Source organism: Eupeodes corollae, chromosome 3 (assembly GCF_945859685.1).
Source record: "Eupeodes corollae chromosome 3, idEupCoro1.1, whole genome shotgun sequence".
NCBI lineage: Eukaryota > Metazoa > Arthropoda > Insecta > Diptera > Syrphidae > Eupeodes > Eupeodes corollae.
In genome coordinates, this window is record NC_079149.1 from 138,499,107 (window position 1) to 138,512,616 (window position 13,510).

Consider the following 13,510-nt stretch of genomic DNA (forward strand, 5'->3'; position numbering starts at 1 on the left):
GCAATGCATGGTAAAACAAGCTTACCACTCGACCTTTTCAAAGACAATATACACTTCTTTTGTGTTTTCGTAAGGGATCAAAAGGGTGCAATTAGTGAAGAAGAAAAAACAGAGTTGGGCTAAGCACTACACATTCTTGATGTGCGGTTGAAGAAGGGATCTCTATGCATTAAAGTCACTGTTCACATAAATCTACCTTTTCACAACGTTCAATCAAGTATCAGAAATGCAAAGAAGCGAAGGAACAATAAGCTCCTATATGACAACATTTTTGTTAGAAAGTTTAGATATTTATAGTTTTTTAAAAAAGTTTCTGTAAACTTGAAGCTATAGTGTTCCAGGAACATCTGGTCACCCTAAAAATCTCTGATCCTCTGCAATTGGCACGAATTTAGCACACCTTAATGGAAAAGGGTTGCCTATGATGTTCTATAAAATGCTCCATATCTTATCATCCGCGGAGATTTTAATTAAGGTTCCTTGAGGAGTTTTATGTTCATTAAAAGTTTTAAGGAATCTCTGGAATTTAACACTTTTTTTTATTTTTTTTATATAAGTTGCTTTATTTGCAACGGGATTTGATCCTAGAAACAACAACATTACAAAATAATTTTCATGTTCTTGCATTAAACTGAAACTCTCTTTCGCTCCCCGATGTTATGCTGTGTGCTAAGCGCACAATATCGCATAACGAAACTTTCATTCTGCCATCATACTTATGAAGGCTACACAACCTAGATGCTTTTTTGCAGCAGACGTTGTACCTACAAGTTGTAAAGAAGCACAAAAAAAAATAAAAATAGATAAACTTTCTATATTAACATTAACATTTTCGGGTGAGGACGAGTTGAATAAGGAGACTATTGAGGGGGTGGAAAATCAAAAAACATTTTGGAAATTTCCTTGGAGCTTTTCATGGTGGTATTAAAAACAAAAAAGCAGGAATTTAGTTGCCTTATATACCCCTTTACGTTCGTTGCTTGGTTTTAATCTTGTGAAATGCTTTAACAATCATTTGAAAATTATTTTTTTTGTTTTTGAATTTTCAAAACATACTCAAAACTCATAGAAGTTTTATTATGTATCTGTTCTATGTGGAAGATGTTCTTTTGTCGAATAAAACAAAAACATGTTGAACTACTTTTTGAGGATATTTCTTATTTCAAACGAAAAGTTTGAATTCAAGTCATAAGAGTGAATGGCTGGTTGATGGTATAGTGGAGGACGTTCGAAGCAGATGAACAGTTTTCGAAAGTAAAACTAATGTAAATATGTTAATACTTAAAGAATTTTTATCTTTTTTGAAAACCAGTTTTCCGCTTTCACAAAATCTCATTGTACGAACAGATTTGAAAAATTAACTAATACATTTTTAAATTTGGGACTGAACAATAAAAAATTATGAATATTAATACTGACATTTTTAATATCCTAAAATACTGTCTTATTTATTGACAAAGCCTTATTTATGTTTATTTCCCTTTCCATTCGTCAATATTCTTTTATTATGATATTTTTATTTTATTGCTTCTTCTCACACAATATCAATATTTTTCTTTTTTTCAATTTATTAAAGTGGTCTGTATAACCTTTTCATTTTTTTTTTTTAATTGAATATTCGTGTCAAGTATAAATATACTAAAATTTTGATTTATATTTTATTGGGAGTTAAAAATGACAACCTTTGTTTCTTTTCAAACCTTATCCTTGCTTGGAATGTTGGAGACTTTGAAAGGGAAAATCTTATATTGACATTAGGCACGAGATCTTTACATAACTGTCGTTCTTTGTTTTCCCATTTTCAACAATAAATTCCATATATTGTCTTTTTATTGGTTTTAAATTGGGTGATAAAAGAAAATATTTGCACCATAATAACGTTAATATTTTGTTACACCTAATTTTTGATTTTTAATCAAAATAATGCTGTTTTTAGATTTTACAGAAAATATAAATTATTTACATAATAAAAATAAAATTTAATAATACAATGAAATAGCAAGCAACATTGTTTTGATTTTAAGAATATGAGTTCATAAATTGCAACAAAATAATTGTTCACGAATTATGTTAGGTTAAAGTGGCTGTTGGTTGGGAAGTACAACACTTAGACTAAAGTATGGTCCGTTGTGATACCACATGGATCAGTTGATCAGCTAAACTCGTCCAACCAATTGGAGCTCCGAATGAAGCGTAGGAGACAAATATTGTCAGAATTTTTTAGATCGCTGGTATCATTGAAGTAGTAGTCTCCAAGGTGGATTCTATGTCTTTGAGATAAGGCAGGGCATATGCACAGAAGATGATAGATTGTCTCCTCCTCCTCCTTGTCCATGCAACTCCTACAAAAATCATTTGCAGGGGTTCCAAGTCGAATAGCATGCCTTCCTATTAAGCAGTGCTCAGTCAGGACACCAATAACGTAGCTAATGTGCAATCTACTCACAGAGATTAATTTTTTTGAGCGTCTGGCGCTAAGATTAGGCCAAAATAGTTTTGTCGCTAAACAGGTGGTGGTGTTATTCCACCTGAAGTTTTTTTTCTCTATGGTATCTTGCTTTAGCATGAGTTTACATGTATAGCTAAGGGGATACCTACGCTGGCATTGTGAGCCAGCAGAGGTAAAGTTGTTCCGCTGTTTGCAAGTTCGTCAGCTTTGCAATTTCCTGGAATGTCTCTATGGCCCGGCACCCAGAAAAGGTGAATGTTGAACTATTAACCCATCTCCGTAAGAGATGATCGACAATTTATTGCTGTTAGTGGTGACAGAGTCTAGGGACTTTAACGCAGCTTGGCTATCTGAGAAGATGCGTATATCATTAGTGGATATAACGTTTTCTCTAAGCCATGATAGGACTTCTTTTATAGCCAGGATTTCAGCTTGGAACACGCTACAATGATCGGGTAGACGAAAGGAGAGACTTAAGTTTAGTCTATCTGAGTATACGCCTCCACCATCTCCATCCTCCGTTTTTGATCCGTCTGTATAAAAGTTTATAGGATCATCGTTTAAAAATGATGTATTCTCCCAAGAATTAAGACCTGAGAGGTATAGTCGCTTTGAAGCTTTAGTTATTAAACTGAGGATGGGATATGGTGTAGTCAATATTACTGTTTATAGTTCTGAACGAGTTCAAAATAGTGGTGTGGCCAATTCCATTATTGATCCACAGAGAGGAGGCTTGAAGCCGTATGGCTTTCAACCGTTTGCTTGCTGAAAAGGTCCAGCGGTATTAGATGGAACAGAACATCAAGTGAGGCGGAGGGGTAGAGCGAAGTGCTTCTCCAATACATAGGCAGGCTATTCGTTGGACTTTGCTGAATTTATCGCGATTTGTCGCCATATTTAGCGCCGTCCACCATACCGCTACTCCATAAGTAAGGATCGGCCTTATGACCGAGATATATAGCCAGTGTGTAATGCGGGGCTGTAGGCCCATTAATTACCAATGTCCTTTTTACAGGAGAACAAGGCTAATGTGACCTTGTTTATTCTCTCTTGAATATTAGGTTTCCAACTTAATTTCTTATCCAAAATGAGTGGGACTTTGTATTTCCTTGTGAAAAGGACAAGGTCGGTTTTTTTGTGGGTAAACGCCTAGTCCACACCGATTTGGCTATTTGGTGAGCGTTTTGTAAGAGTTCTTTTAGTATTATGGAATGTTTACCCGTTACTGCAATAGCAACATCATCCACATAAGCATACACTCTGTATCCCACTCTTTCTAGAGAAATTAGTAATTCATTTATTACTAAGTTCCAGAAGAGAGGGGATAGGACACTTCCTTGTGGCGTACCTCTGCTGACACCCCTTTGTGCAGTAAGATTGCCCAGTTTTGAATTGATAATCCTGCTTATCAGCATCTGATTAATCAATCCACTGGTCGACTTATCTACCTTCAGCGATGTCAATACACGTGCAATTGCAGATGTGTTGACATTGTTAACTGCACCTTCTATATCTAAGAAGGCAACTAAGGTGTACTCTTTATGATGGAGGGAATATTCGATTGTACGTACTATACTGTGTAGAGCCAAGTACGTGCTTTCCCTTTGTTGTAGGCGTGTTGAGCCTTTGAAAAGAGGGACTTATCAATACTTGCCATATGTGGATATCGATCAAAAGTTAAAAAGTTTTAAGAAGGAATGATGATAAGCTGATTGGTCTTAGGTCTTTAGGGTTAACGTGGCTGCATTTTCCAGATTTTGGAACAGGAACTAAGTGAGGTTAAATTTACTTTGAACAATTAAAGGCAGCTTAATAAACATTAATAAAAGAAAACGAAACCTCTTTTACTCTTCTATTTTTCTGATCTTATTTGAAAAATGAAAAGTAAAAGTGTTTCACCAATTCAAAATACAACTTTGCAAATAATTCGTATTTTGAAATTTTAGTATAATTCCAATTTTAGACAGCACAAAATTTCAAATACAATACTATATATATATATTATTTGTAGCCAAATTTTGTGTTTACATTTTTCATACTTAAACCTATATTGCACAATTTACAGAGATTGGTATATATGCTACCTTACTACTGCCAAGTATATATTTTGTAATCAATTTTATAAAGCTTAAATTCGAGATTTGAAGGAAAAGCTACTGTTAAAAACCTTCATTAAACAAAATAAAAAAAAAAAAACATAAAAGGCGTAGATGTGTTGAGAGAAGGGGTGGTTTCAACACGAAGGTGGTTTCAACACGAAGGGATACAATACCCAGTTCAAAACAGCTTTTACAAAAGAAATATAATTTATGTAGGTACATAATATTATACATATCAGTCTTTATTACGAATAAATAAACAGTATTATTATTAATAGAATAATAAATAAATAAATGAATAAATAAATAGATAAATAAATGTATGAATAAATAAATAAATAAATAAATAAATAAATAAATAAATAAATAAATAAATAAATAAATAAATAAATAAATAAATAAATAAAATAATAAATAAATAAATAAATATATAAATGAATAAATAAATAGATATATAAAAAATGAAAATATTAAATAGATCAGAATAAAATAAACAGATACAAAAAAGTTAATGAATATATAAACATAAAATAATATTTGAAAAAAAAACTTTGAAATGAATAATTTAATAGATAAATAAGTTACATACAAAATAACGTTGATATACAAAATAGATACTAAACAATTTGAAAAATAAATAAATAGATAAATAATAAATAATTGTATAATAATTAATAACAAAAAAACATTTATCAGTCTTCAATAAATAAATTAAATAAATTTGCCTATAATACACATTTTATCATTCTTAACAAAAATAACGTTTTATAACAAAGTTTAAGAAGCTAGATTTGAGATAAGGGAATTGTCGGAAGATAAACAAGAATTTAAAAAATTTCGAAAGAACTTTTCGTGAATTGAAAACTTTCTTTTGTCGAAAAATCATTTCCGATATTGAAGTTTGTTCTTAGTTTCTCTACTCTTTGGTCACTATTATCACCTTCTCCGTTTTCAAAATGTTCTTCAAAACGAATAATTTGTTTTTAAATTATTATTTTAAAACACTTTTTGAAAAGAAACATTTTCTTCCGTATGAACTCTGAAATTTCATTGAAGGCTGGCTACGATTACGATGAATTAAAAACCTCTATAAAATGAGATATTTTTGAAATTTACATGTATCAACGATTTGACCCTTAAATATAAAATTCCTGTTGTTTTCAAAATACGTAAAAAATAAAAAAAATAGCCTTTTACTAACTTCTTCATTTTCAAAACCGTTTATGTATTTTTGTATAATTTTTCGACAACTTTTAAAAACAAACTCTTGTTTGCAAATGAAAATTTCTCTTCGCATACTACTAATAAGCTTTTCAAAATTCTAAATATAATTTGCAAATTTATTATTTAGTGAAATAGAACAGAACAAGTATTTTGCAAATTAACACTTTGCCAATTTGAGTTTGGCGAAACGTATTTTGCAAAGAGAAAAATAATTCAATTTAATAATTTTTCTTCCCAAATATGGGTTTGGGGAAACGTTATTGCAAAGTAAAAGCGCAAAGTTGCAAAGTTAAAAGTATTTGGTGAAATTGGGACCAGGTCCAAGAGCATCAACGTTTGCGTTTTGCACATCAATTATTGAATTATATCAAATTAAACTATAACAAATGTAAAAGTATTTATTATTTATAATTCATCATTATTTCTGATTTATACAAAATGATTATTTAATAAAAATTAATAGCCCAAAATGACACTTCTTACAAACAATTTTTCTATGTCTTTATAATTGGTAAAAACATCTTTTAACGTTGGTAGTATGAGAAAAGGTCATTCATTTGTTCTAGAACTTTCAAGCTACACATATAATTTAATAAATTATACATTTTATAACGATTAAGCAATCGAACTTTATTTAAACCAAAAAAGAAGGATTGTAATCTTTAACCAGTGACACAAACATATTTATGCATATTTTGAACTGAATAGGGGAAATTCTGATATTATGAGTTTGAAATTATGTTCGGACTGGCATGCCCGGTGAACTTTGTAACGCACGAATTTTATGCCTCAAAAGTGTATATCAAAATTGTGCATGTGATTTATTTTAGAGAAATCGAGATCAGTAGAAAGTGAAATGATAAGCAATTTTATTCCATTGTTGTATTGACTGACCTTGCGAAAAACATGAAAATTCGAGATAAATACTGTAGACTACCCACCATTGGCCTTCCGACTTAATTACTGTAATCTCAAAATCCCATCGAACATTTAACCGAATCTGTTTGAATTGAGATGGAAGATCAGTTGAAATATTTAGAATTCGTTAGATGTGGACTTCTTCTTAATTTGGGTTTTTTTAAAGAAGAACTGTCAAATAACGTACTGCCTAAGTCACCGTATAACACAATCTATCTGGTTCTGGTATTAATCACAGCACAATGCCATCTATTATTCATCTCTTTAAATTCTTCATCTTTATGAGATCATGTGGTACACTTCAAAATTGTATTGTTTTTCAAAAAATCGCATACAATTTCCTTGAAAAGAAATAATTTTCGATTTTCCACCATTTTCCGGGAAGTTATTCTAAAATTGCTAGTTTGAAAAATTTTACGCCGCTAACAGCAGGTCAATTTTAAGCATTTTTTAGAACAATTCCAAGTTTATATAGAAATAAGGATAGTTTAAGATAAAAAACAAAACGTCAAAAAAACTATTTTTAAAAAACGTAAAAAAGCACATTTACGCCACAGTGTACGTTCTTTTCATGGATTCTCGTTTTTACTCAATAACTATACTTAGCTGACCTAAAATACTGAAATATGATTTAAAATTAATGTTGCACCAAAAACCTTGAACGGTTTGAATTTAAAAAAATAGTAGACTTTTTGGCCTTAAAAACTTGGTTATTAAAAGACCATATTTATAAATGCTTTCATTCAATTTTATTTAAATGTTTTGAACTTACCTAAAATTATTTTTTCCGAAATTATTATACGGATACATATACTTTCGGCTAAGCTTTGTACAAAAATACATTCAAAAAGTCTTAGAATTTTTTGAGAAATATATCTGAGCCGCATACAAATTATTGTGAAATGGACTGTAATTATATTATGTTATTCTAAAAATATCTAAAGCTCTAAGGTTAAGTAGGCACAAAGAGTCCTTTGGACTCAACTGCACCTACACACATCTTATTTTATTGAAATTTAAATTTCAAAAAAAAGAAAACATTGTAACTAATTCACACATGTCACTTGAATTCAATATTGATATATGACGACGGTAATTGACGGATCGTTGCTTTTAAAAGAAACCCCCGCCGGGAGCCTTTGAAGCTTAACATCGGGTGTGATTGTGATGAATGTCCTGACTTTATTCACCTCAATTGATAAATGTCTCCACACTTAAGATTATATAGTGCTTTTGGGAATTGGTCCATGACGATGGCAATGGCGTTGTCGTGTGGCTTTCGCTTCACTTCGCCACCCGTCCGTCCTCCTTTACAAAATGGTGGCTGGCCAAAATTTCTCGATAGCTATCAAACAGCCCTAAGTCGATAACTTACAGTTGCCGATGCTATCAGCTAAGGAGCCCTAAGCGGAGGAAGAGAGAATGCTTACATTATACACGCAGATGCCAAAATAACGTTTTATTGGTTTTTATTGAAAATTCATGTTCTCCGTTAAGTGACGAAATCGGCAATGGCAACGACAACGACAATGGCAACGGAAGTGACGGCGTTGGCGGCGTGGTGTAAAGGCCATGATGGTGAATGACGTCCCTTGCCCATGTCCTTACACAATGGTTTGATAGTAATTCGGTTGGTTGGTTTTTGAAAATAAATTGCCGATGATTGTTTCCCATCGGAGAAGGGACGACTAGGATTGCCAGACTAATATCATCGTATCAATCTGAAAAGAGCTGCTACTAATGACGCTGGGGGTGTCAGAATTCATGTAAAATAGAACCATTCAAAATGAGAGTTTCTACATCAGCATCCGAGGTACAAAAATGGATAGATTGATATGATAGCAGGTAGTATCGTGGGTCTTTACACTAGAAAAGCAATTAAAATTATTTACATGGCTAATTAATGAACTGGAATGACTGTAAATTAATGCACCCAATAGTATCCTAAAAATACCTTACCTTCCTATAACTGCGGCGATGGAGTGTATCAGGATATCAATAATTCTCCCCTGTGTACACTTGAGTACCTTTGTTTGGCTTTATTTCAAATGTCAAGTTGCAATCATGCAGAGGATTCATGTGGGTTTTCTGTTTAATTAGGCTAATGAGTGTTTGCATAAATGGACTTTCTGCAACTACCAGGATATGCACCTACTCTCTAAGGATGTATCTATGTTATTTTATTATTATGTAGAATAAAGGCTTTTAGTTGGTATAAGTTGGCATGGCACTCCTTTTACTTCGCTTGAGGGAATTTATGTATACGTTTGGTTTATTAATCAAAAACTAATCGTTAATTGCATGTTTTGATGAATTTTATATATTTTCGAGGAATAGAGAAATAAATTCTATTGTATCAGTCCACATTCACAGGGGATTTAAAATTTAATCCTTTCTCAGGCAAAATTTCCTAGAAGTTTGTTTCAGTTTTTTGTGTCATTTTTAACGCAAGAGTAACTAAAACCTTTGGTAAAGTCTCTAGAATTTTAATCCACAAGAAAACACTTAATAATGGTGAAAAAATGATATTTTTACTGACACTTCGACGAAAAGGCAAAGTCGCGATTTTAATTAATGTAAAAGTTTTTCTTTTTTACTTGGGTATTAAAAACTGTGCTCATCAAAAGACAAATTACTTTTTAACTACAATTTTTAGCTTGTATTTCATTTCCAATTGAAATTGTCTAGAGCATTTTTTTGGTTAGAAATGATTCAGGTTAAATTGACTTACATGACTTGATAAAGAACAAGGACTTAAGCTTCAAATTGAAACTTATTATCGAAAAAATTGAGTCTGCTAAATTTGTATAACTATTAGTTTGTACTTAACAGTTTATTCATGGAAGGTATACAGATTGGAGGTAAAGGTAGTTTTAAAGGATGCGAAGATATAATTACATGATGTGATAGAATTATTATTCACTGATAGTGGAAAGTTTAGAAATGTCTGCGAGTTAAAGCTGTTGCCTAGAAAGTGTGAACATTTTAAAAGGAATTCTATAAAGAGCTTAAAGTTGCTTTGAGGGAGAAAACTAAAATTTAAAATATCGATAAATAGGCTGAAACATCGAGCTACGCCGGTTTTTAATGCTTTTGAAATTAGGATTTTGCAAACCAATTATTTAGATTTGATAGCGTTTTTCAACTTCGTTGTTGACAAAAATTTTACTCACATATAATATTAAATTATGTAGCTCGTAATTACAGTTTGTAGCAGGGTTTTCAACCCACCAGTATTAGAAATCAATTAAATATAATTTGGAATAGAGTTACATACATTTCTTCAACTTATAAGTATTAATAAACAATAAATTGATACTTGATAAATTATTTTCAAAGTTAAACACTTTTTCGAAACTTATCATGCTCAACTATCAAAACATTTATCAATTGACTTGTTTTAAAAGTTAAAGTTTGATATTTATCAACTATCATCTAGATTTGGAACATTTTATTATTCGCTTTGCATTTTTTAGAGTTTTAGAAATTAGATATTTTCAAAATAACGCGTACAACATCATTAAACAAATGTGTTTTAAAAATGTTATTCCTCATAATAATCTTTTAAATCTCTAATATAAGCAAAAGTAAACCCTTTTTCGACAGTACGATGGTGTTAAAAAATAAATCCTGTCATATTAAAATAAAAAACCGATTTATCCCTCATCACTCGTGCCATTTATTATGAAACATTGTCTCGTCGTTATCACCATAATTTATTGACTTTTGATAAGTTTCAATTGTTTTCGAATGAACACAATACATTTTCCGAAACGATATCCATTTCTCATTTCCAAATAGTAAAACAATAGACCAACATTTTTGTTTTATTTAATATTGCTGTCATCGTTTGTAGAAAGTTTTATTTTTTTTTATTTTTTATTTGTTCTTTCAGTCGATTTTGGATTTTGTTTAGATAACGCCTTTCATATTTTGTAAAATTATTTTCCAGTTGCCTGCAGATGTGTTGATAACATTTTGACAAAATGTGTTGCCACATTTTGTAGGTATGTAGTTTGGGGCAAGAAAGTTTAAACTTTTCGAATAGCGCAATGGAGGAAGTATCAAAGTTCTAGAGCAATGGTAGACGATAGAACACACATTTTATAGTAAAGGGAACATTCGCAACGATGCGATGACGGGAAACTTTTTACGCTCCTAATCAAAACTTTTCAACTTTTCGGACCTTTCCGATTTTCGAATGTCTTATGTTGCCCCATCAATTTCAAGTGTCTTTTCAAAGAAAATATGAAGAAAAGTCAAGAAAGTTTTTTTTTTTTTCTTATATACCTATTTGTGTATTTATTTCAAATGGGTATGGAGAAGAAATAAGTCGATAAAACGGAAGTACAATACTCCAAAGATATATAAGCTAAACACTTATATGAAATTCGAGATACCCATGCATAACAATGAAGAATGCCAAAAAAATCAACAAAAAAAAGCTCTTCTTTGGATCATTTATCATAAACTTATTCCGTAAGATGGCGAAAAATGTACAAGCAAATGCACAGGATTGGACTTATGAGGCTACTAAAAGAAAAAAAAACGGCTTTTTAAGGACAAATGTACCATGACAGAGTACTAAACATAAATGTCTGCATCAGGTTTAGCATTTGGAAGAGGAATAATCCATTGAGGATACATTTTAAGTTGTGTAGCAGCAAGACATGGTAATATTGGTTCTTGCATTCGTCAAATAATTGCCTAGTACATTGTTAATTTTGTTATGTTAAACTCTGTGATAAAAGGTATGAGACCATGAATTAATTTAAAATTATTTTTACAATTGATAGCTTGTTTCTCCATCATCAAGTTTTTCGTTAGACTCGTGAAAAACGTTTTCAATTCTATTCAAAAGTTTGCATTTGGTAAAGTTACATTTAACGCGGTAATGTATCAGCAATGGGTGAGGGGAAGAAGAATTTTATGTTGCAAGCGTTTCACTGAACAATCCCGATTTTTGGAAGAAACTTTGACATCCGCCGAAAAAGGTTTCTTGTTCCCGCCTTTTTGTCTTTATTTCCTCTACAAAAAGCAGCTAAGCTGTGTGATTCTTGAAAACCAGATAGTCTTAGATTCTGGAAAACCAGTAAGCCTTAATGACTGATAATCTCCGGGGAAAAATTGCTAAATTTCTCCAATTATTTGCTGAAATGGTGTATAAATCTCTGTTATACTCGGATGAAGAAGTGATCAGTTTTTGGCCAGTTTGTCTACTCCTTTATAACCGTCAATTTCACAATATTATGGGAACTAACGGATGGTGTTGGCTGCGTTTGATAAAGTTTTCTTCGTATGTAACGAAACCCTTCTTAATTCATTTCAAATTTAATTTTTTTATTTTGGGAACATTTAGGCCATTTTCTTTATATCAACATTTTCTGTAAAGTCAAATTTTCTTTGTAAGATGCAGGATAAAACGACCCGTTTTTTCTTGAAACTGGTATATTTCAATTCTACTTTTTTAATACTTCTACAGAACTAATGATTTTTCAGAAAATATTTAAATTTTCAATTTTTTTTGACTGTTATTCGTTTGAAAAAAAAAACAATTTTTTACCAAACTAAATTTACAAATTGTTATTTTAAGAAATATGTTTCTACGTTTAAGTTTTTTTTGTTTAAATGAACTTCACGAAAGGTTAAAACTAAATTAATAACTTGAATTTTAATAAAAATATGATTCTTAAATTCGTTTTTTGAAAAAACAAGTTATCATCTCTCTAGCTTTTGAACAGAAATACTTAAGACTCAAATTGAGGGACCTGATGCAAAGATCAATTTTTTTTATTAAATTCTTCGCCCCAGACAACATTGTGGCCAAGTCACGTTTCTGGTATTTCTTGCGTCAATTGAAGAAGTTCCAGAAGACCACCGGTGAAATTGTCTCCCTCAAGCAGGTGTACAAAACTTCGCCAACTAAAATCAAGAACTTTGGCATCTGGTTGCGTTATGACTCGCGTTCCAGCACACACAACATGTACCGTGAATACCGTGATCTGACTGCCGGTGGAGTCGTCACTCAGCGTTACCGTGATATGGGTGCACGTCATTGTGCTCGTGCCCATTCAATCCAGATCATCAAGGTCAGTGCTATTGCTGCCAGCAAATCTCGCCAAGTGCATGTCAACCAATTCCACAACTCCAAGATAAAGTTTCCATTGGTACAGAGGGTACACCACAAGGGCAACAGGAAGCTCTTCTCGTTCAGGAAGCCCAGGACATACATCTTGTAGGAAGTTACATTGGAGTTTTGTTTTTTATAAGAAATTTTTGATGATAGGTATTTGTTCCATATTTTCTACAATGTCAAAATCTCTTTCGAAACTTTTTAAATGTCATGAATATATTTCAAAAGACTTCAGACAGAAATCAGTTTGAAAGGCCATATTTGCTGTATAAAAATTGTACATTTATGCAATTTTAAATACAAATTCACATATTTCTAACAAAAATTCAACTTTTAAAAATTGTCAGAAGTAATATCCTCGCACCCACACCCCATTTTTTAATAAGATATAAAATTCAAATTATTGAACATTTTTTGAATGTACATAACAATTTTTGAGCTATACAATCAGACAAAGAAAAGACCGACAAAAATAATAAAATTCGCACATTTTGAGTTTTAATCAAACTAAGTACAAAAACTGTGAAACATCACACATGTCCAAGTTTTTCTGATGCTGAAGGTTTTAATTCCTCATCAGAAATGAAGATTGCAAAACCAACGCAGACAAAAAGATCCATGATGAAATCCTTCGTATGTAGGTTATAGTTATTATTATACGAAAATATCATTCAAAACCCCAAAGCC

General features: G+C 31.5%; 1 protein-coding gene across 1 annotated transcript; it reads left to right on the forward strand.

The window, feature by feature from the left end:
• The first annotated feature begins 12,461 nt into the window (after positions 1-12,461).
• On the forward strand, positions 12,462-12,971 carry LOC129950843 (60S ribosomal protein L18a-like). The gene has a single exon (XM_056062762.1). It carries the CDS (start codon positions 12,462-12,464, stop codon positions 12,927-12,929), a length of 468 nt encoding a protein of 155 aa, XP_055918737.1. The 3' UTR covers positions 12,930-12,971.
• The last annotated feature ends 539 nt before the right edge of the window (positions 12,972-13,510 follow it).